Here is a 25,663-nt window from a genome sequence, read left to right on the forward strand (position 1 = left end):
CATATAAAAGTATTCTGTATTTTTGTATGACAACCTAATAGAGAAACTTGAACTTGAACTAGTAGAGAAGGGTGAAAGGAAAACCTGCGAGACAAGGAGGCCCCACGTCATTATAATAATAATAATAATAATAATAACTTGATATAGCACCTTTCATGAAACCCAAGGTCGCTTTACATAGGGCAATAACAGACAAGAGACAAACTGGTAGGCAGACACACAACATTAATAAAAATAATAATAATAATAATATAATAATAATAATAATAATAATAATAATAATAATAATAATAATAATAATAATAATAATAATAATAATAATAATAATAATAATAATAATAATAATAATAATAATAAATAATAATAATAATAATATAATAATAATAATAATAATAATAATAATAATAATAATAATAATAATATAATAATAATAATAATAATTAATAATAATAATATAATAATATATTTGATTCGTAGGCTCTTCATAATGTGGAGCAAATCCAAAAGTGCTAAAGGATCTGAAATGAATTTATACATACATACATACATACTACATACATACATACATACATACATAATACATAAAGGAAGCTAGGGTCAAAGGTCATGTTAAAGAGGTGAGTTTTGAGGAGTTTCTTGAACATCCAGAGTTGGCAACGCCTCTCCCAAAGTTTAAGCTAGGCTAACCGGTAGTGTCCGCTTCCATTCATTGTGCTAAGCTAGGCTAGCGTGCGGCCGGATAGCTTTCTACTGAACGCACAGAGGAAACTGGTATCTATCTTCTGTCTCTCTCTGGAGAAGACGGTAAGCTAATTTCCCAAAATGTTGGCGTGTTCCTTAAGGTTCCCGAGTGCAGACTGAGGTTGGAAAGATGGCCTTTTGTTTCAATGCTCCGGCTCAATGGAATGATCTTCAACACAAACCAGTACCTCACTAACCTGAGGACAGTTTAAAAACACAAGTACAAATATAACTATTTCAGCTTTCCTCTCTGCTTTCTCTCCTCTCCCCTTTCCTCTTCTCTCCCCCTTTCCTCTCCCCCTTTCCTCTCCTCTCCCCCTTTCCTCTCCCCCTTTCCTCTCCTCTCCCCCTTTCCTCTCTGCTTCTCTCTCCTTTCCCCCTTTCCTCTCTGCTTTCCTCTCCTCTCTCCCTTTCCTCTCCCTCTCCCCTTTCCTCTCTGCTTTCCTCTCCTCTCCCCTTTCTCTCCCTCTCCCCTTTCCTCTCTGCTTCCTCTCCTCTCCCCCTTTCCTCTCTGCTTCCCTCTCCTCTCCCCCCTTTCCTCTCTCTTATCTTGTCTCCTCCATTTTCTCCCCTTAGTAATTTGCTTTGAATTATCTCTGTGGAGAGAGAAGAGAGAGAGAGAGAGAGAGAGAGAGAGAGAGAGAGAGAGAGAGAGAGAGAGAGAGACAGAGACAGAGAGATAGAGAGACAGAGAGACAGAGAAACAGAGAGAGAGAGAGAGAGAGAGAAGAGAGAGAGAGAGAGAGAGAGAGAGAGAGAGAGAGAGAGAGAGAGAGAGAGAGAGAGGAGAGAGAGAGAGAGAGAGAGAGCGGGGGGGGGGATGGAAGGAAGAGATAATGAATGTCACGGATAATAGAGGCTGATATGGTGAATAAGAGTAAAGATCAACCTCATAGATATTAAAACAAAGAGATTACCTTATATGGGCAGAGAGACACACACACACACACATAGAGAGAGAGAGAGATAGAGAGGGGGAGAGAGAGAGAGAGAGAGAAGGAGAGAGAGAGAGAGAGAGAGAGAGAGAGAGAGAGAGAGAGAGAGAGAGAGAGAGAGAGAGACAGACAGGGAGAAAGAGAAAGAGAGAGAGAGACAGGGAGAGAGAAAGAGAGATAGAGACAGGGAGAAAGAGAGAGACATCCCAACAGATTTTCATAAATTAACAGTTTGAGTAATACACACATTTTCGATTGATTGTAAACGATTTAGATACAGCGCTCAAGAACGCTTCCTCGGCCCACAGGAACACTTTCACTTTTTATTTACGGCATATTGAAAATCTATTCATGTGTGAAGAACAAGGCTCCTCCACACTGCATCATGTGAGTTATGATCTGACGATACGGTGTTAGAATCAGCATGTGAGTCATGATCTGAATATATATAAGGTGTTAGAATCAGCATGTGAGTCATGATCTGATATATATTAAGGTGTTAGAATCAGCATGTGAGTCATGATCTGAATATATACGGTGGTAGAATCAGCATGTGAGTCATGATCTGAATATATACGGTGTTAGAATCAGCATGTGAGTCATGATCTGAATATATACGGTGTTAGAATCAGCTGTGAGTCATGATCTGAATATATACGGTGTTAGAATCACCTTGTTTATGTAACAGCTTTTTCATTTCTCTCTAACGCACTGTGACGAACCAGGCTCGCCACGGTTCAAATACAAAAAATTTGAATGTCCACACAAGAGCAATATCAATCAATACACAAAGTATTTATTGAATTCAGGGCAATATCCAGAGGGGGAAAAGCAAAAGAATGGCCGTGATTCAGTCCGAGGTCAAAAACACAAAACAGGCTCGCCGACAGAAAAAAGGGATTGTTCTCAATGCAGGGTAGTCGTCTGGTCCAGGGTCAGTACACAAGGGGGAATCTCAGCCAGTCCAGGGTCCAGTACACAAAGAACACCTACTCGCTTTCTCGTCACCTCTCACTACCTCTCACCGTCACAATTCTGAATACACAATCTCTCTCTCTCTCTCTCTCTCTCTCTCTCTCTATACCACAACTCCAACCTCACCTTGGCTCAACTTACTCCTAACTAACCTAGTGGCTTTGTAGTGTGTGTGTGTCTGGGAGTGTGCGCACGTGAGATGTGTGTTAACTAATGCTGCGCAGGTGTATTCTATCAGTACTAATCAGCTAGTGTGTGTGTGTGTCGGGAGTCTGTGCATGTGAGATGTGTGTGTGAACTAATGCTGCACAGGTGTGTTCTATCAGTACTAATCAGCTAGTGTGTGTGTGTGTGTGTCGGGAGTGTGCGCATGTGAGATGTGTGTGAACTAATGCTGCACAGGTGTATTCTATCAGTACTAATCAGCTAGTGCGTGTGTGTTGGGAGTGTGTGTATGTGAGATGTGTGTGAACTAATGATGTGCAGGTGTGTTCTATCAGTACTAATCAGCTACCTAATTGACTCTACTCCTCCTGTGGCAGAAGTATCTCCCATCCTTCACATATCCATGGGAGGGGGGAGGAGATCTGTCACACCGAGGTGCCCTAGGGTGAATTCATAAACAAATCGTGATTATATCTCACGGGTCCAACAAACTTCAACGTTATTGCCATAAAATACAAGGTATATTGTTTCTTTAGCTTTCTGTCTATGAACGTCTATGAAAAAACCACGTTGCAATCTGGTAGAAAATGGCGGCGCTCTGGACAGTATACAAAAGTAAAATTCTGTACTGTATCTACAAAAAACCCTGTAAATCATCTGCCCTTTGTTCATTTGCTTAGATCTGTAGGACACTTGATCTCAATGAGCTAATGAGCTGTTAGTCAATAATAATAATAATAATAATAACTTGGTTTTATATAGCGTCTTTCATAAAACCCAAGGACGCTTTACATAGGGTGAAAAACAACAATAACAAACATGGTGGTCAGACACAACATTCAATGTAGGAAGTTAGGGATCAAAGGCCAAGTAGAAGAATTTTTTTTGAAGGAGTCCAGAGTTGGGGCGTTGCGGAGTTCTGCGGGGAGGGAGTTCCAGAGGGTGGGAGCTGCCACGCTGAAAGCTCTGTCCCCGAAGGTCCGCAGTCTGGTTCGGGGAATGGAGAGCTGACCAGTGTCCATGGATCGCAGGGACCGTGACTGAGTGTGGGGGTGGAGGAGGTCAGTGAGGTACTGAGCATGGAGCGATTTGTAGGTGAGCAGGAGGGTTTTGTAGGTGATGCAGGATTTGACGGGGAGCCAGTGTAGGTGGATGAGGGTGGGGGTGATGTGCTGCCAAGGTTTGGTGCGGGTTAGAACCCTGGCAGCTGAGTTTTGAACATATATCTATGTCCAGGGTGAGTTCGCCCACCTTCCGGAGCAGGGCCCTGGGTGCCACAACCATGAGCTCAATTTTATTGTTGTTGAGTTTGAGGAGGTTAGATGACATCCAGGTTTTTATTTCGTGGAGGCAGTTGACAAGGGAGCGTGGGGGGAGCTGGGTGGATGGTTGGGTGGAGAGGTAGAGTTGAGTGTCGTCGGCGTAGGGGTGGAAACTGAGGCCATGGCGGCAGATGATCTGACCGAGGGGGGCGCGTTTAAATGGTGAACAGAATTGGGCCAAGTACAGAACCTTTTGGGGGAGGGACGCCTTGGTTGACTGGGGCCGGGGTGGAACTGGAATCTCCGATGGTGATGAACTGTGTCCGGGTGGGACTGAAACCAGGAGAGTGCTGAGCCAGTGATGCCAAGGTGGTGGCATAGTGTATGTTGTGCGTATGTTGTGTGGCTGTTGTGTATATGTTGTGTGCGTATGTTGTGTGGCTGTTGTGTATATGTTGTGTGCGTATGTTGTGTGGCTGTTGTGTATATGTTGTGTGTGTATGTTGTGTGGCTATGTTGTGTACATGTTGTGTATGTTGTGTGTATTCTGTGTGGCTATGTCATGTGCATGTTGTGTGTGTGATAATAATCTACAGTACATGCACACGTTGACATTGTGATAAGGCGTACACACACAGACACTGCACATTGTGGCAAGGTTAGGACTAGATGCACACACACACTGCGCATTGTTATAAGGCGTGCCCTACACAACACACACACACACACACACACACACACACACACACACACACACACACACACACACACACACACACACACACACACACACACACACACACACACACACACACACACACACACACACACACATACATACACACACTGCGCATTGTTATAAGGCGTGGTCTACACAAACAAGCACACACACACACACAGACACACACGCATTTACATTTAGTCATTTAGCTGAACGCTTTTATCCAAAGCGACTTACAAGTTTCTGTACGACAAGTCATCAGGAAGGATACAACTCTATCAGCTGAGTAACAATATTCATCAAAGTGTTGAGTGCTACAGTGTAGGTTAGACAAATGTTTTTTTTTAGATATTGGTTGAAGAAGTGTGTATTTAGTTTCCTTTCAGATATTGGTTGAAAACTACACACACACACACACACACACACACACACACACACACACACACACACACACACACACACACACACACACACACACACACACACACACACACACACACACACACATACACACACACTGCACATTGTTATAAGGCGTGGCCTACACACACACGCACACACACACACACACACACACACGCACACATACACACACACTGCACATTGTTATAAGGCGTGGCCTACACACACACACGCACACACACACACACACACACACACACACACACACACACACACACACACACACACACCACACACACACACACACACACACACACACACACACACACACACACACACACACACACACACACACACACACACACACACACACACACACACACACACACACACACACACACACACACACACACACACACACACACACACACACACACACACACACACACACACACACACACACACACACACACACACACACACACACACACACGATCCACTCTGGATTTAGTACCACCAGGTACTGTGAATGAAATCTACTTGAAGTACAGTTCATTTTCTATAATGTCCATTGCTCCGCCATTATTTGCCGGATTGAGACGCAGTTCTTTTTGTAGACGCTCACAGAAAGGTAAATAAACCATATACGTTGTATTTTATGACAATAACATTGAGGTTTGTTCAAACCATGAAATATAAACACGCCAATCATGTCAATATTTCTAAGAAGAAAATGGTTGGACTTCCATTGTCTGCGGCTGGTGTGAGCTGGGTAGTGTAGTTTTATGAGATTTAGACGTCCATCGAAAGCGCCAGGTATCCTCTTTCTTAGGTCTACTACTACTAACGGCTTCCTCACATTTCCAATGCAATGCGCAGAGATTTGTACTTAACTCTTTCAGTGCCACTCACGAGATTTCTCGTGTTTTTTTATAGGTGGTTGCTAGCCACTCACGAGATTTCTCGGATTTTTTTTTTTTTTTTTTTTTTCGATCTGAAAAATTATTGCATCACCCGAGCCTACCCGAGTATAGCCGAGGGGCGCCGACAATCACTGTGGAAAAAAGCGCCCCCTGTTGTCTCCCAGATGACATAAGTGATTTTGGAATGGACTCAATGAAAATGAATGGGGAAAAAATCCGGTACTCCACATTTTCCAGTTCACTGATCCAGCCGGGGTTACCACAGTTCATTCTGGAGCCTCAGATCCCCGCGGATCATAGAGATCTACTGTGTCGCGTTGGATCCATACACTTATCGATTTTTTCGAATGGTGATCAGGAATTGGAATATACCAGTTGGATACATTTACATTTTACATTTAGTCATTTAGCTGACGCTTTTATCCAAAGCGACTTACAAGTTCTGTACGACAAGCCATCAGGAAGGGCACAACTCTATCAGCTGAGCAACAATGTTCATCAAAGTGTTGAGTGCTACAGTGTAGGTTAGTTTATTAGGACAAGTGCATGACAGTACGGTTAGTTAGGGTTAGATTTTTTTTTTTATTGTTTTTTTTTTTTATTCAGATAATGGTTGAAGAAGTGCGTCTTTAGTCGACGGCGAAAGATTGGACGTGATTCGGCTGTCCTAACTGGGGTGGGTAGTTCATTCCACCATTGTGGGGCAAGGACTGAGAATAGGCGACTTCTCTTTGATGACCCTCCCGGAGCTTGGATAGGAGTAGGTCTGAGGCGGCCAGAAGATGCAGAGCGTAGGGGTCTTGAGGGTGTGTAGTTAGAGACCATTGACCGGAGGTAGGCGGGAGCGGTTCCCTTTGCCGCACGGTATGCTAGGTCGAGGGCCTTGAAGCGGATTCGTGCAGCAATGGGGAGCCAGTGCAGGTCCCTAAGAAGTGGGGTGACATGGGCCGACTTCGGTAGGTTTGAGATCAGGCGGGCCGCTGCGTTCTGAATGAGTTGAAGAGGCTTAGTGGCAGTGGCCGGGAGGCCAGCGAGCAGTGCATTGCAGTAGTCGAGGCGGGAGATGACTGTTGATTGGACGAGGAGTTGGGTGGCTTCTTTTGTCAGGAAGGGGCGGATCCTTCTGACGTTGCTCAGGAGGAATCGGCAGGTTCTGGTCATCGCTGCGATGTGAGCAGAGAAGTTCAACTGGTCGTCGAGGACAACACCAAGGTTCTTGGCGGTCGGGGATGCAGTCACAGCTGCATTCTCGACTGTGATTGAAAGGTCGGTTAGGGGGGAGGATTTGGCCGGAAGGTGGAGCAATTCTGTTTTGCTTAGGTTCAGTTTGAGGTGGTTGGACGTCATCCAGGCGGAGATGTCGGACAGACAGGCCGAGATCCGCTCAGAGACGTGGATATCTGAGGGAGGGAAGGAGAGGAAGAGTTGAGTATCGTCGGCATAACAATGGTAGGAGAAGCCATGAGACGTGATAATGTTACCCAGTGATTTAGTGTAGAGGGAGAAGAGAAGGGGTCCTAAAACCGAGCCCTGGGGACACCCGTCCGCAGGGGGCGGGTGGCCGACAGGGTCCCTCTCCATGACACTTGGTAGGAGTGGTCATTGAGGTATGATGACAGCCATGTCAGCGCAGAGCCAGCCACTCCCATTCCTGCGAGGGCCGCAAGGAGGATCTGGTGGTTGACTGTGTCGAAGGCTGCAGATAGATCTAGGAGAATCAGGACAGAGGAGAGGCCTTTCGCTTTTGCTAAGTGAAGTGCCTCTGTGACCGCAATGAGGGCTGTCTCTGTGGAGTGACCAGTCCTGATACCATCTGATGTCAGGTAAGGACTCTGTGTTATCAGTGGTAGGATAATCGGAGTAAGTTTGATGAAGTTATAAGCTGTTTTGTGAAATGTCTTCTTTCGGTTTCATTGTAAAAGTCCGAGAGGAAATCAACGGGGCGATTATCAGTGCGCGACCGTAATGTGCGTGCGTGCACGTATAATATTGATCATCTAGCGTTTATTTGAAAACGATTCATAAAAAGGCCGACGAATATCAACGTTGTGGAATATTCCACTAAAAGACGATTTTCATAGAATGCTCCAGAATGAGCTGTTTTTTATATCAAAACGGGGGCTTTTCTAACTGCTCTGAAACGGAAACGACGCGATAAAAAAAAGAATCTGCCTTCACAGCACTGACTGGAAAATAGTATTTGATAATGCGATGGGCAGATTAGACACATAGCCATAATTTAAAACATAGATTAGGCGATATTAACGTTAACATTGGCGCGGATGGTGGCATTCAAGCGGTAAAACGGAAAACCAGGCATGGCATTGAAAGAGTTAAAATCATTGGTAAACAAACGTAGTGCTGAAAATATACACGTTGACTGCTGTTTTGATAGGGTTATGATCTTTACTCTTGGCTACATTTGGAAAAGAAACACACTTAAAATGGATTGTATTGATCTATTTGTGATGTGACTCGAGCCACCCGAACAACTGCCTCTTTGAACTGCTGCGGTCAGGCAAGCGATACCGGAGTCTTAAGGCGAGCACAGAAAGACTCAGAAGAAGCTTCTATCCCCAGGCCATCAGGCTGCTAAACGAACAATAATCGCTAAACGAACAATAATCACTATGCAACAACCATCAAATGCACACAGCACACACACCCACACGCACACACTCACTCAAACAAACAACACACTGCAGCACCCACTCTCCACACTTTAGATCACACAAACACACTTACACTTTATATTTATTGATAAAGGATTTGCACTACAACTCGTACACCTACTGTGAATTGTACCTAAATTGCACCTCGTCCCATTTCTCCATTTCTGCCTTGCACTATATAGTATTGTATATTAGTACACTGCACAGTATTGTATATTGTATGGTAACTACGTCTATTCTGCATCGAACATTGTACATATGTCTAAACTGAACACTGTGACCTCTTTTTTTTTACTTCTAATTTTACTATGTTTTTATTTCATACTTATCTTGTCTTGCACAGTCTCTGGAGCGCAACAGTAAGAAGCATTTTGTACAAAAGTATTCTGTACTTCTGTATGACAACTATTAAAGAAACTTGAAACTTGAACTTGATATTAATTACCGGACCGCTCGGGCTTAAGGGGTTAAATCTCAATCCGTGACGTCATCTTTAGCACCATGAAAACTGCAAAACTTTTATAAACAGACAAACAAACATTTCACATAATGGTTTCCACAGTACACTACACACAAATGAAATAACATTGGTATCAAACTACAAGGATTACATTACTACACAGCCAGTGGCGTTGTTTTGGTATGGCAAGGTATGACATTTGAAATCAATCTGAAAGACAAAATCATCTCATTTGCGTGTTATTTGTGAGAAATGACAGCGACCGAATCCATTCTGGGACAACAGAAAGCAGTGTCTCTCTCTCTCTCTATCTCTCTCGCTCTCTCTCTCTCTCTCTCTCTCTCTCTCTCTCCTCTCTCTCCTATCTCTCCTCTCTCTCTCTCTCTCTCTCTCTCTCTCTCTCTCTCTCTCTCTCTCTCTCTTCTCTCTCTCTCTCTCTCTATATCACTCTCTCTCTCACTCTCTCTCTCTATCACTCTCTCTCTCTCTCTCTCTCTCTCTCTCTCTCTCACTCTCTCTCTCTCTCTCTCTCTCTCTCTCTCTCTCTCTCTCTCTCTCTCTCTCTCTCTCTCTCTCTCTCTCTCTCTCTCTCTCTCTCTCTCTCTCTCTCTCTCTCCCTCTCTCTCTCTCTCTCTCTCTCTCTCTCTCTCTCTCTCTCTCTCTCTCTCTCTCTCTCTCTCTCTCTCTCTCTCTCTCCCTCTCGCTCTCTCTACCTCACTCTCTCTCTCTGATTTGACAAAAATAATCCACCAAGGGACAAAAGTAAAGTAGTTTCAGCTTTTACTGAAATGACGCCACTGTACACAGCCATAAAATCATTAATTCGCAAATTTCACTTTACAAAGTTACAACCTTAATCAATAAACAACTAAACATACCTCGCTGCGCTCTCCAAGGAATGCTAAACGTCATTTGAAAGCTCCTTTCTTCTGTTTAAAAACACGGTCAACACACGGGGGATACAAAAGGATAAAAATTGCATAGAGATTCAAAGTGATACAAAAAGTTGCATCAAACTTCCCTGCTGCCGGCTACATTAAAACAGGCGCTTCCATTTGATCTACGGTGCGCCCAGAGGGACAAACTAATGGAAGCTTACGGGTACATCGAATTTCCAGTAAAATCTCACACTTCATTACAAGGTGTGGTGGAAAATAGATGAAGCTGAATAAGATAGTGAGAATTCGGCTGATGACTCAGCAAGGTGGTTAGCTAGGACACAAGCCCCCACTGGGTGGTTAGCTAGGACACCAGCCCCCACTGGGTGGTTAGCTAGGACACCAGCCCCCACTGGGTGGTTAGCTAGGACACCAGCCCCCACTGGGTGGTTAGCTAGGACACCAGCCCCCACTGGGTGGTTAGCTAGGACACCAGCCCCCACTGGGTGGTTAGCTAGGACACCAGCCCCCACTGGGTGGTTAGCTAGGACACCAGCCCCCACTGGGTGGTTAGCTAGGACACCAGCCCCCACTGGGTGGTTAGCTAGGACACCAGCCCCCACTCGGTCTTCAACAAGGGGTGGGGGCCACAGGAATACACAAACATAGGGGTGTGACATCTTTGGGGACATAGAAAGGTAGGGAAGGGGGGTAAGAAGGAATGGGGGGAGGGATGGTGGTAAGAAGGAAAGATGGGTAAGCACGTTCCTTACTCGATCATTGATAACGTTAACGATCGGGCGGCTAAGTGGCACAGTGGGCAAGGCGCTCGCCACTAATGCAGGATATGCTGGGTTCGAGCCCAGCTCTCGGCATTGCTACCAGCTTGGCTGGTCATTCATACTAATACAATTGGCAGTATTAGGGGGTGGGAAGCTGGTGGGTGGGGATCGGACGTTGTGGACAGCGACTCCTACAGGTCGTTGAATCAGAATCAGGAAGCGACGGGGGCGGCGTGCCCTCCAAACGCAGACCCCCGCCGCTGAGAGATCGCGATGTGCAGGTGAAAAGATGCGACGGCTGCCTCCTCGAGTACCGGAGGGGACACGTGATGCAAAGCTTCGTCCACATTGCAGCCGGCCTGTGGGAGGCGTGGCCTAACAACGTTTGAGACAGGGGAGGGTGGAATTGGACGATATGAAATTGGGATAGGAGAAAAATAGAAAATGGGAGAAAAAGTAGAAAAAAAAAAAGATAACGTTAACGATCAATCAATCTATTAACACTTTGATTGCCACTCACGAGTTTTCTCGGATTTTTTTTCTTCTTTTTTTTTGCGATCTGAAATCATATTGCATCACGCGAGCCTACCCTAGCCTGCCCAAGAGCCGCCGGCGATCAGATGTGGAAAAAAGCACCCCCTATCGTCTCCCAGATGACATCAGGGATTTTGGAATGGACTCAATGAAAATGGATGGGGGAAAAAATCCTGTACTCCACATTTTCCAGTCCACTGATGCAGCCGGGGTTACCAGAGTTCATTATGGATCCTCTGAGCGCCGCGGATCATGAGTTCTACAGTATACACGTTAGATCTATACACTTATCGATTTTTTCGAATGGTGATCAGGAATTGGAATATACCAGTTGGATACCATCTGATGTCAGGTAAGGAATCTATGTTATCAGTGTTAGGATAATCAGACTCGTTTTGATGAAGATATAAGCTGTTTTGTGAAATGTGCTCCAGCGGTTTCACTGTAAAATCGATGAGGAGATGAAAACGGCTATTATCAGCGCGCGGCTCGAATGGGCGTGCGTGTACGTATAATATTGATCATCTAGCATTTATTTGAAAATGATTCATAAATAGGCCGACAAATATCAACGTTCTGGAATATTCCAGTAAAAGACGATTATCACAGAATGGCCCAGAATGGGCTGTTTTTTACCTCAAAACGGGTGCTTTTCAAAATGCTCTCAAACGGAAATGAAGCGATAAAAAACCAATACTGACGCCGCAGTAATAGTTTACCGCTGTTCAGATCACGTCGAAAAATAGACACATCCCAGTGACCTGTGCTAAGGATTTTGGGAAGTGTATTGTTGTAGTTTTCAACATTTTCACCTCTTAATTTTAAACCAATGCTGCCTTCTACTGACAACAGAAAGTGTTGTCTCTCGTCACCTTTAGAGTCGCCCCTCCCAAAACCCATTCTAGAGATTCCCACTTTTTACTGGGAATTGGTCACCGTGACGTTAGATGTTCGGTGGAGTTTAGATGTTCGTTGAGTTTAGATGTTTGGTGGAGGGTCTCAGGAGGTAGATCTGGTCATCTGAAGGTTTCCGGTTCAATTGTGACTCCTCCCCTAACTGCTACCGCTCGGTGACTAACTGTGTGTGTTCTCTCTCTCCCTCTCTCTCTATAGGCTGACAGGTTTCCAGGTCCCGCCCCCTGTCACCAGTACAGGAAGTGTGTTCTCTCTGCGTCTAACCAGTGACTTCGCTGTCTCCGCCCACGGCTTTAAACTCAACTATGAAGGTAGGAGCCCACCTCTGTGTGTGTGTGCATGTGTGTGTGTGTGTGTGTGTGACAGTATGTGCGTGTGTGTGTGTGACAGTATGTGTCTAATCGTCAGTGATTCCGTATGATCAGCAAAACATCTAACTGACATCCTGATTAATAATAGATCACATACACACACACACACACGTGCGCACACGCGCACACACACACACACGCACACGCACACACACACGCACACGCACACACACACACACGCACACGCACACACACACACACACACCACACACACACACACACACACACACACACACACACACACACACGCACACGTACACACACATCCTGTTGTATAAATGAATGATGAGTCAACAGTCCTCAGAGAAGCTGGAAGGAATGTGGAGGAAATCCTACAATCACTCGCTGTTTGATAAGCTGTTCTTATTTACAGACCTTCATTTCAGACCTATTCTATAATGCATGAATGAATGAAAATGTTTATTTAAAATGGACACCACAGCCACATTGGACCAGTCACAGTGGACAGACCAGATGTGTTGTTTTGCGTGTTTATAGCACACGTGCTAGTTTTCAACACCAGTCCATTGAGGCTTTTCTAAAAGATAGAATACAATTAACAGTATAATAAGAACAAATAGTTATCAGAGCAAGAGTCTATGATCAAAATAACAAAACCAGTCCGCATCTACATATGTGGGCACTGCTGCTTGGATTTCAGCCATACCTTGAGTCTTCTGCTGAAGACGTTGGCATTGGACTCCAGTTTTAAGCCAGTAGGCGCAGAGAGTTCCATGAGTTTGCCCCGTTAACAGAGAAGGCAGACTGTCCAAACGAACTCTTGCATATCATGGGAACAGTACAGTCACCATTATTGGACGCTTGTGTGTTTGCTCTGCTAGAGCTCCACCGTCTAACCATGACCAGTCCAGAAAATAATGATGATATATGATTGTGCAAACATTTAAAAATGAATATTACAGAAGATTACAAAATTGTCAAACGTGAAAAGATTGTGCTTACTCAAAACACTGCAGTGATGCCATCGCATTGGTTTACGGTCCATGATTTTTTATAGCCTGTTTGTATATTATAGTTATGAGTTTTAGTATGGTTTGTGAGGTTTGTGACCATGATGTGATAGAGTAAGACAAGTGGGACAGAATCATAGCGTGCATAAAGTTGAGCTGCTTTAGTTGACAGATCCCTTCTAAAAAAACGAAAACAGTTTAAATTAGGCTTGACCTTCTTACATACATAATGTACCTGTTTATAAAATGTTAGGTTCTTGTCTAATATGATTCCTAGGTACTTGACCTCATTCACTTCTGCAATTATTTCATTTTTAATTTGCACCTCAAACAAATCATAAGTTGTTCTTACAAACAAACCTTAATTTCAGACCTATCCTATAAAATGTGGCTACAGATTGGGTGCGGCTGGGTAGCGCAGTGGACTAAGCGTCTGCCTACCACCGCAGAGACACTGGTATCGAATCCAGCTGTCAGTGGTGCCTCCGGCTTGGTCGGTCGTCCATAGTAACCAATTGGCAGTGTTAGCGGGTGGGAAGCCGGCGGGGTTATGTATCCTGGTCGTTGTAAACAGCGACTACTACAGGTCGGTCGGGGCGCCTGCTCAGCGCGGAAGGGAGATGGTGAGGGTAGTGTGCCCTCCCACGCGTTACGCTCCCCCAGTGAGAGTCCGCGCTGGCAGGTGAAAAAAAGCGGCTGGCTGACTCTGCATGTATCGGAGGAAACATGTGATAGTATTTATCAACCCTCCCTAGACCGACCAGTGGGGGGGAAATATGCGCAACGGCCAGGAAGGGGAGGGGGGAATTGGCATAACGACTCAAATTGGGGATGGGAGAAAAACACAGAAAAAAAGGAGGAGAAAAAGTAGATACAAAAAAATATATGTTTTTCTGAGTAGTTGCCGTATTAACGGTGTCAACCAGTAGGGGGCGCTCGGGTTACACCAGGTTACTTTTCGTCATAGTAAAGGGGGGGTGAGGAGGGGAGAAACAGCCCGGTGCCGAGGGTTGTTACATTGCTCGTTCTCCGCTTGATATAATTCATCAAGTGTCCAATCTAACACATCTTGTTTGCTCATAAAATGCTTAAAATGTAAAAACTGTGAATATATGAATTCTGATTCTGTTTTTGTCCTATCCACTATCTGTTCAACTTAACGGAGCAACTTAAACTGGCAGTTTCTCCACTCCTCCCCTCTCCTCTAATCAATACCATCAATGGATTCACGTGAACAATAAGTAGTAAGACTGTTGTATACAATATTGATTGTGTAATTTATCTGTACATTATACTGTACATTACATTACATTACATTACATACATGCATATCAGCTCTACCTGTGATTATAAAAGAGCTGTGATTCTCTGCGCCAGTCGACTCCGCTAATCAAGTCCTTTTCACACAGACACAATAATGGATTTACTACAGGTGTCCTGAAACAAAACATTTCAATGAAGTCATGCAAAAAAATTGCTTAAACATGTAGCCTATTATTATTATTATTATTATTATTATTATTATTATTATTATTATTATTATTATTATTATTATTATTATTATTATTATTATTATTATTATTATTATTATTATTATTATTATTATTATTAGTAGTAGTAGTAGTAGTAGTAGTAGTAGTAGTAGTAGTAGTAGTAGTAGTAGTAGTAGTAGTAGTAGTATTATAGCTCATTACAGCCTTTGTTCTATTCATGCAACAATTGAGAGTTAGACTAAGCAATATTCCACTTGCAATGGGTAGTTTTAGCGTTTTCTCACGTTGCAAATTATTTTAACTAGACATTAACCCTCTAAAGCAGAGTGCCACGCCCATGTGACACTAGACAACCCTTCTGGGTCCTGGGATATTTCAATGTTTTGGCTAATTTTGATTTAAATTGTATAATTTCCATTTTAAAATGTTTTAAAATGTTTTACCATGGTATGTTTTGTATCTTTTTTTCAGCACAGCCTCACATATATGACCTGACAGTTAGTTTTCATATTGTATAATACTGTATATACTGTATACTGCATAATGTACAACACAAAACACAAAATCGGATTTAGAAAATGTGTTCTTTTTAGTATGAACCAATGCAAACATATCAAATCAAGGATATAAAACAGTGGATATGCACCCTCAGGTAGTATATTTACATAAACAAGAGAGAACAGATCAGAATTCAATTTACAAAGCATTATTTTCTCCATACACAGGTAATAAACACAGACGAAATTTTGATTCTCAACTGGAAATTATCACCAGTATGCTTTTTTTTTTTTTTTACAAAAAGTCAGTAAAAGTTATTTTTTTTCCAAAAAAAAGTTAAAAAAAAAGTTTTACAGTAGAAAAGTAAAAAATAATTAAATAATTTAATTGTGGGATATTCAATATACATATATACAGTACACATATGACTAGAGTGCAGTCATATAGAGTGCAGGATGCCTAAGGCGTATCAAAAAAAAATATTGCACCTGTCAAAACGGTAACGCACAATTGTGGGATATTCAATATACATATACAGTACACATATGACTGAGGCGTGGAGGAGAGACTGTGTTCCAGCAGGAGGAGAGGCTGGGTTCCAGCAGGAGAAAGAAGCAGACGTATCTTTTGAACAGCAGCAGCACAATCGTTTTTGGAGTTCTTTGGAGCTGTTTTTTTACGTTAGAATATGAGGCGAGGTGAGCCCCGTGTGATGTGTGTGTCCCAGCTGCACAGACACAGTATGTTTGGAGAAGACGAAGAATTATTATACAGGATGATAGGAGTGGAGTCGGAGTCGGAGTCGGACATAGAATCGGAGGACGAAATTGAGGATGAGGACCCATCCGTTGTCCTCGACAACGAGAGCGATGATTTGCCTGGGACATCGACCAGCACAAGGACAATGGGGGACAAAGGCGTGGAGGAGAGGCTGTGTTCCAGCAGGAGGAGAGACTGTGTTCCAGCAGGAGGAGAGACTGTGTTTCAGCAGGAGGAGAGACTGTGTTCCAGCAGGAGGAGAGGCTGAATATGAGGCGAGGTGAGCCCCGTGTGATGTGTGTGTCCCAGCTGCACAGACACAGTATGTTTGGAGAAGACGAAGAATTATTATACAGGATGATAGGAGTGGAGTCGGAGTCGGAGTCGGACATAGAATCGGAGGACGAAATTGAGGATGAGGACCCATCCGTTGTCCTCGACAACGAGAGCGATGATTTGCCTGGGACATCGACCAGCACAAGGACAATGGGGGACAAAGGCGTGGAGGAGAGGCTGTGTTCCAGCAGGAGGAGAGACTGTGTTCCAGCAGGAGGAGAGACTGTGTTCCAGCAGGAGGAGAGACTGTGTTCCAGCAGGAGGAGAGACTGTGTTCCAGCAGGAGGAGAGACTGTGTTCCAGCAGGAGGAGAGACTGTGTTCCAGCAGGAGGAGAGACTGTGTTCCAGCAGGAGGAGAGGCTGTGTTCCAGCAGGAGGAGAGACTGTGTTCCAGCAGGAGGAGAGACTGTGTTCCAGCAGGAGGAGAGACTGTGTTCCAGCAGGAGGAGAGACTGTGTTCCAGCAGGAGGAGAGACTGTGTTCCAGCAGGAGGAGAGGCTGTGTTCCAGCAGGAGGAGAGACTGTGTTCCAGCAGGAGGAGAGGCTGTGTTCCAGCAGGAGGAGAGGCTGTGTTCCAGCAGGAGGAGAGGCTGTGTTCCAGCAGGAGGAGAGGCTGTGTTCCAGCAGGAGGAGAGGCAGGAGGAGAGGCTGTGTTCCAGCAGGAGGAGAGGCAGGAGGAGAGGCTGTGTTCCAGCAGGAGGAGAGGCTGTGTTCCAGCAGGAGGAGAGGCTGTGTTCCAGCAGGAGGAGAGGCAGGAGGAGAGGCTGTGTTCCAGCAGGAGGAGAGGCTGTGTTCCAGCAGGAGGAGAGGCTGTGTTCCATGATCAATTGTGCCACTCTGTAAAACAGTTGCGGTCTAAAATTAGACAGAGGGCGACATCGCATCTCTGGCATTTCCACGCGGTCAGATTCCTTCTCCCCTCCTTGGTGCACCGGACACAGGTCTTACGGCCAGCGGTGGCTTTCTGGCTCTTGTCCGCGCCCGCTGCGGGAGGGGCGATGGGAACAGGGAGATGGCTTGCGGTCCTGTCAAGAGGAGCTCCTGTGCTGTCCAGTCCACACAGCTCCCCCATCATCACTGAAATGAACTCCTTGTGGGAGAGATGCGCTTCCTGCTTCGCCTCACATATCTCGCAGTGCAGAATGTAGGCGTTGGTGGTAGCAATGTCGAGACAGTGGAAGAAGATGGTGCGATACCACCGGCCAGTTCTCCGGTGGGTCGAGTAATACTGGATCAGCTGGTCGGATAGGTCGACTCCGCCCATGTGTTTGTTATACTCGATCACAGGGGTGGGGCACGGAAACCAGACAACCGACCAGGTCCCATCGGCCGCCTTGACCCTCCTCTTGACCTTCTGACCAGGAGGTGTGATTGCTGGGTGGATGGTGGAGCACACAGACACCTAGATAGAATAGAATAGAAATGAATCATTAGAAATTTGACACTACAAATTGCTCACAGTAGACATTTAGACAGAACAAAGTCACGAATAAGAATAACAAATACATACATACATACATACATACATACATACATACATACATACATACATACATACATACATACATACATACATACATACATACATACATACATACATACATACATACATACATACATACATACATACATACATACATACATACATACATACATACATACATACATACATACATACATACATACATACATACATACATACATACATACATACATACATACATACATACATACACACACATACATACCAACTTTGTGTCCATCCACTTCACGAAGACCAGGGACCCCTCTCTGATCCAGCGGATGAGACCTCTCTCACACTTCATCCTGAGGGCATTAGGTCTCCCCTTGGGAACGTCTTTCCTGATCTCCCTGTAAGTTCCACAGGCTCCCAGCTTCATGGCCAGCAAGTCCTTGAACAGCTTGGGACTGGTGTAGTAGTTATCAACATAAATGTGATATCCAGTCCCAAGCCATCCTGTATCAAGGAGGTCCACAACAGCATCATATGTGATGCCGTGTTCACTTGTATGAACGTGTGCCTTCCCTAGGTAAACATTGAAGCCGATGGTGTAGCCGTTATCCGAGTCAGCGAGCACAAACAGTTTGACCCCCCATTTGGTCGGCTTGTCCTTCATGTACTGCGTCATGCCGGTGTGTGCCCTCGTGGCCACCATCCTCTCATCCACTGCCAGTTGCCGCTTAGGGTGGTAGTGCACCTTGCAGGCCTCACCGATGTCGAGGATGAGCGGCTTGATGCGGAACAGTTTGTCGTGTTCCGGTGTTCGCTTCCTGGCGTCGTTCATGGCATCCTCCTCGGGATCGCTCAGGTGGAGGTTCCACAAGATTGACCTGAAGTCAAAGTCATATTATAAGTCATATAACGACACTATAAACATAAGTAACATATGGGACACGATGTACACTATACAGGAATATATATTATACCTGAATCTGTCCCGGAACATGACCATTCTTGGTAGGGGCACAGAGAGAAGGTGTTTGACCCTCCAGAAGTCCTGGAGCGCAGACAGTGGGACGAGCCCCATGTACAGCAGCAGGCCGATGAACTTGTACAATTCATCGGCCTCGACATCCTCCCACTTGGTCTTTTGCCCCCGTGCCTGTATATTGTATTGTAACTCAGTTAGTCACATTTTACAGGAAAAAGCATTTCATATAAAACTACAGCTAATAAAGAAACTTGAAACTTGCCTGGTTCTTTGCCGCGTTCTTGTTAGTGTTGATACACAGGGTCTTCATGGTATCCATGGAAAAATACAGCATGAAGAGCTCCTTGGGTGTATACGTGGCATGGGGGTCTAGCTGCAGTCCTGGGGGTCTGCGCGGCATGAACCGGAGGGGCTGAGGGGCTGGATCAGGATCATTGTCCGTCTTCCAGGGCGTCTGATCTCCTGCCTGGACTGGACGTCTTGGCCTGGCCCGGGTTGTCCTGGGTCGGCGTGGAGCAGGCTGCTCATCATGTCTGCACATAAATGGCACACACATTGTACATATAAAACACTGCTCATACAACACACACACACTGTATATACACTCAATATTCCATTCTGTATATATTGCGTACAACGTCTGCAAACCTAGTAATAATAAAAAAGCAATACACATCCATAATAAGTCTCTCACCTGTCTGGGTCATTTCTTGACCTGGACCGGGCTTGGGCACGCCCTGCCCCCCTAGATGTCCCAGGCAAATCATTGCTGTGTAGACAATGACATGTAAAAATACATTATTTTCAACTTTTATGAACAGAGTAATAACTAAAACAAAAGCAGTAATAATAATAATAATAATAATAATAATAATAATAATAATAATAATAATAATAATAATAATAATAATAATAATAATAATAATAATAATAATAATAATAATAATAATAATAATAATAATAATAATAATAATAATAATAATAATAATAATAATAATAATAATAATAATAATAATAATAATAATAATAATAATAATAATAATAATAATAAATAATAATAATAATAATAATAATAATAATAATAATAATAATAATAATAATAATAATAATAATAATAATAATAATAATAATAATAATAATAATAATAATAATAATAATAATAATAATAATAATAATAATAATAATAATAATAATAATAATAAGTCTCTCACCTGTCTTGTGCCCTCCTTCCATGTCTCACAGAACTGGTTGAAGGCAGAGTTTCTGCTCCTTCTGCTCCTTCCTCCTCCTCACTGTAGAAAACAATAAAAAGCACATTATTTTCAACATTCAACAAGGAATCTCTTGATGCACACTTACCATGTACACTTATCATGTACATTCACCATGTACACTTATCATGTACATTTATAATGTACACTTGTCATTTACATTCATCATGTACACTTGTCATGTACATGTACATTCATCATGTACACTTGTAATGTACATTCATCATGTACACTTAGCATTTACACTTAGCATGTACACTTGTAATGTACATTCATCATGTACACTTAGCATTTACACTTAGCATGTACACTTGTCATGTACATTCATCATGTACATTCATCATGTACACTTAGCATGTACACTTATCATGTGCATTCATCATGTACACTTGTCATGTACATGTACATTCATCATGTACACTTGTAATGTACATTCATCATGTACACTTAGCATTTACACTTAGCATGTACACTTATCATGTGCATTCATCATGTACACTTATCATGTGAAAGCCTTTCTTTGCCTTTCCCAACAAGTTTGACAAAAACAAAAGCAATCAAAGTCCAAAATAAGTGTCTTTACCTTTCATTGTCGTCATGATCAGTGGACCTTTCGTCACCATCACCAACAAACGATGGATCATCAACGTCATCATGATCAGAACCATCTGAAGATACTTCTTCATCTGTATCATCACCAAATAGATCTCTCATGTCTTGATCTCCAGCGTAGAGGGACCTCCACATGGGCACATTGCTAACACGCTGACTTCGACGCATGTTAGCTCAAACTACTACTACTACTAAAGTTTACTAATACTACTACTACTACTACTACTACTACTACTACTACTACTACTTCTACTACTACTACTACTGCTACTACAACTACTACAACTACTACTACTACTACTACTACTACTACTACTACTACTATTACTACTTCTACTACTACTACTACTATACTACTACTACTACTACTACTACTACTACTGCTACTACAACTACTACAACTACTACTACTACTTCTACTACTACTACTACTATTACTGCTACTACTACAACTACTACTACTACTACTACTACTATTACTGCTACTACTACAACTACTACTACTGCTATACAAGTCGAACTACTAACTATAAACTATAACTACTAAAAAAAACGGTGTTGTCCCACAGAAATTATCTTTTGGACAGATTTTTCGCGCACATGGAGACTTCTTCTACTCTTGCTTTCTGGCAGTAAACTTCCGCCTCTTCGTCACTTCCTCCCAAACTTTTCCGTTTCATTCTATCTCAAAAAATGACCAAGATATTGATAAAAATGTAACGCATGTAAAATTATATCTGGCACATTTTACGCGTGCGTAAAAGTTTATTTAGCATCGAATTGAAATTATCCTGGTTCATTCATTTATTGGTTTATCAAGACAAAATAAAAAGTAGCGTGTAGTTTCAAGGACACGTCATAATGCCACGCCGAAAAAAACCCGGAAATGGACAACGTTTTCGATACAGAGAGGCACAAACTGATGACGTCACTTCATCACATCGCCGTGAGCCGCGACCGGGAACCGTTAAGCCACGCCCATGTGACACTAGACTCTGAAGCAGAGTGCCACGCCCACACGACACTAGACATTAGGCCACGCTCACACAACACTAGACATGAACCCTCTAAAGCAGAGTGCCACGCCCACACGACACTATACATTAAGCCACGCCCACACGACACGATACATTAAGCCACGCCCACATGACACTATACATTAAGCCACGCCCACACAACACTAGACATTAAGCCACGCCCACACAACACTAGACATTAAGCCAGGCCCACATGACACTAGACACTAAAGCAGAGGGCCACGCCCACACAACATTAGACATTAAGCCACGCCCACACAACACTAGACATTAAGCCACGCCCACACAACACTATACATTAAGCCACGCCCACACAACACTAGTCATTAAGCTACGCCCACACAACACTAGACATTAAGCCACGCCCACACACCACTAGACATTAAGCCACGCCCACACGACACTAGACATTAAGCCACGCCCACACGACACTAGTCATTAAGCCACGCCCACACGACACTAGACATTAAGCCAATCCCACACAACACTAGACATTAAGCCACGCCCACACACCACTAGACATTAAGCCAAGCCCACACAACACTAGACATTAAGCCACACCCACACACCACTAAACATTAAGCCACGCCCACACACCACTAGACATTAAGCCACGCCCACACAACACTAGACATTAAGCCACGCCCACACGACATTAGACATTAAGCCATGCCCACACGACACTAGACATTAAGCCACGCCCACACGACACTAGACATTAAGCCACGCCCACACGACACTAGATAGTAAGCCACGCCCACACGACACTAGACATTAAGCCACGCCCACACGACACTATATAGTAAGCCACGCCCACACGACACTAGACATTAAGCCACGCCCACACAACACTAGACACTAAAGCAGAGGGCCACGCCCACATGACACTAGACATCGAAGCAAATGAATAAAGGGCAGATGATTAAACAGAAGGTTTTGTAGATACAGTACTGAATTCTGCCATCCGGACACATGCAATTTGAAATATGATTATAGAATATAGAATATCAGGCCTATAAATCACCTTATTATGGCCAAGTCGCACATCTATGGATCGGGCCAAATCTTCCCTTTCCAATGGCAGAGTTCAATCTGGATTTAGTACCACCTCCTCACCTTTTTCGAGATTTCTATAATCGTATATTTCATTAATAACACTTAAAATCATTGGTAAAAAAAATGTAGTGCTGAAAATATACACTTTGACTGATGTTTTGACAGGGTTAGGGTCTTTACTCTTGGCTACATTTGAAAAAAAATTCAACATTAATTCATACATTCTGTAGAGATGGATTTATGGCATGAGAGAGAGAGAACTTGAATCTGGAGGGCGAGTTTATTGGCTGGTGAAGCAGTTTAACTTTAATTGAGTTGAGATGCACAGAAGAGCAGCATCATTATATAAACAGATCTTTATCACATCACCCAAGGGATGCTGTGCAGGGCGAGCGAGAAATGAGAGAGAGAAACTGCATTCTACTATTTGCTTTGTCAACGTCCGTAAATGTAAGGAACCGTTATGAGGCTAATAAAGATTTAGAGTGAGACTCCTGTTGACACAAGACACATGACTGGGAATGGAATTATTTATGAGAGAGAGGGAGATGGATAGAGAGAGAGAGACAGAGACAGAGAGAGAGAGAGGGGAGAGAGATAGAGAGAGAGAGAGATAGAGAGAGAGAGAGAGAGAGAGAGAGAGAGAGAGAGAGAGAGAGAGAGAGAGAGAGAGAGAGAGAGAGAGAGAGAGAGAGAGAGAGAGAGAGAGAGAGAGAGAGAGAGAGAGAGAGAGTACACTTTAACCTCTTATCCATCAGGCAAGCAGTGGGTTGGTTTTGCATAAAACGCCTGTCGATTTCAGATCTATCTCGGTCGTCCTCGGACGCTTCCAGTCATCCCGATCCTCCATGCCTCTGGCTAGCTCGCCGGTGCTTTCTGTTCCCGCATCTCTCCTGAGTACGTCCACGTAGGTTAGTGTGGGACGTCCTCGTGATCGATGCCCGTGTGTTGGCTCCCACAGCACAAGTTTGCTGGTTGGCAGCCCATGGTGTCTCTGGCAGTGACCTGCCAGCGTCATTCTCCTGACTGCCACTTTCTCGCTCACCCTTAGCACCCCCCCATACAATTTGCATTAGTGACATGCCCATCCCTGTTGATGTTGAGCACCACACACGCATCATTCTGGTGTAGCACCCATCCAGGGACTTCTGCAGGGTGGGCTTCAGGGTCCAGCATTCACTGCCACACAGAAGGACAGACTCAACTGTTGCATGGAAGAAGTTGAGCTTGATTTGACAGGGGAGGTTGGATTTCCACACACTGGTCATGCCGTCGTGTCGATTTCATACCCAAAGTAATTAGCTATTTATTCTTGAACCACATGCATGAGTCCGGTTTCTTTTGAAAGGAAACATTTCTGAACTTTTCTTTTCTCACCGGGAACGTTGTGTTTTCACACGAGGTCAGTCTGCTCACGTAAAGAAGGCTGCACAAAGGCTCCACAACAGGGGGCAGCGACTGCTGCCAGACATTGACCTAGGACTAATAGGAACCCAAGGAGGACAATAACACTACCTTAGGCATACTGCACCTTGTGTGGATACTGTGATACTGTGAATAATGTATATTTCAGTGGATACTGTGATACTGTGAATAATGTATATTTCAGTGGATACTGTGATACTGTGAATAATGTATATTTCAGTGGATACTGTGATACTGTGAATAATGTATATTTCAGTGGATACTGTGATACTGTGAATAATGTATATTTCAGTAGATAGTAAATTATAACACTACCTTATGCATACTGCAACTTATGTGACACTGTGAATACTGTGAATATATTTTTCAGTTAGTTAGATAGTAAATTATATTGACCTATTTGTTTACACTGCTTGTGTTGTTTTTACTATCTGTACCCCCCCCTCCCCCTTCCCCCATGCTGCTATGATGCCTGAATTTCCCTGAAGGGGATCAATAAAGGAATATCTTATGTTTAATATACACGATCATTATTCTTATGATGCTTCAGCAACACAATTAAATGCAAATGAGAATGAGTTGATTGACCACAGAGAGACCATAGACCCAAGCTGCTGGGCGTTGAGATTTTTTTAAATGAGATTTTAGCCAATTACGGGTGAAATGGATTGTAACTGACCTTGGATCCATACGAGTCGCCCCCCCCCGTGGTGCAGCACGCACGTGAACCATCATCACTTATTCCATCCCCTCAGTCCGTAGTGAGCGTGGTGAGGAGGCGGTCTCCTGCCCTTCCCCCTCCCCCTCGCTACACGCTACACGCTACAGCGCAGTCTGAAAGTCCCCCTGGCGAGTTTTAAATTGATGTCGGGTGTCTTGGAGAGAGCTTCTATGCTCTGCTCTTGTTTTTAAGGCTGAATATTTTTCTCCGCCCCCCTCTTTGGCACTTTATGTTTGGTGTTGTTGTTGTTGTGATTTATTGTGCGTTGACTGGCGAGTGTACTGTTGCTGTTTA

The 25,663-nt window shown here is 43.8% G+C and overlaps 1 protein-coding gene across 1 annotated transcript in view; it reads left to right on the forward strand.

Moving 5' to 3' along the window:
- Positions 1–25,663, forward strand: part of LOC311226630 (CUB and sushi domain-containing protein 3-like) — a gene marked incomplete at both ends in the record, with an annotated part of 799,139 nt that overhangs the window by 35,321 nt on the left and 738,155 nt on the right. The window contains one exon of the mRNA XM_084312048.1: positions 12,564–12,676. Within this exon, the coding sequence (XP_084168174.1) occupies positions 12,564–12,676 (113 nt within the window). The remainder of the gene's footprint in view (positions 1–12,563; positions 12,677–25,663) is intronic.

The sequence above is a fragment of the Notolepis coatsorum genome (genome assembly GCF_963971535.1).
Source record: "Notolepis coatsorum genome assembly, chromosome: 4".
NCBI classification, from domain to species: domain Eukaryota; kingdom Metazoa; phylum Chordata; class Actinopteri; order Aulopiformes; family Paralepididae; genus Notolepis; species Notolepis coatsorum.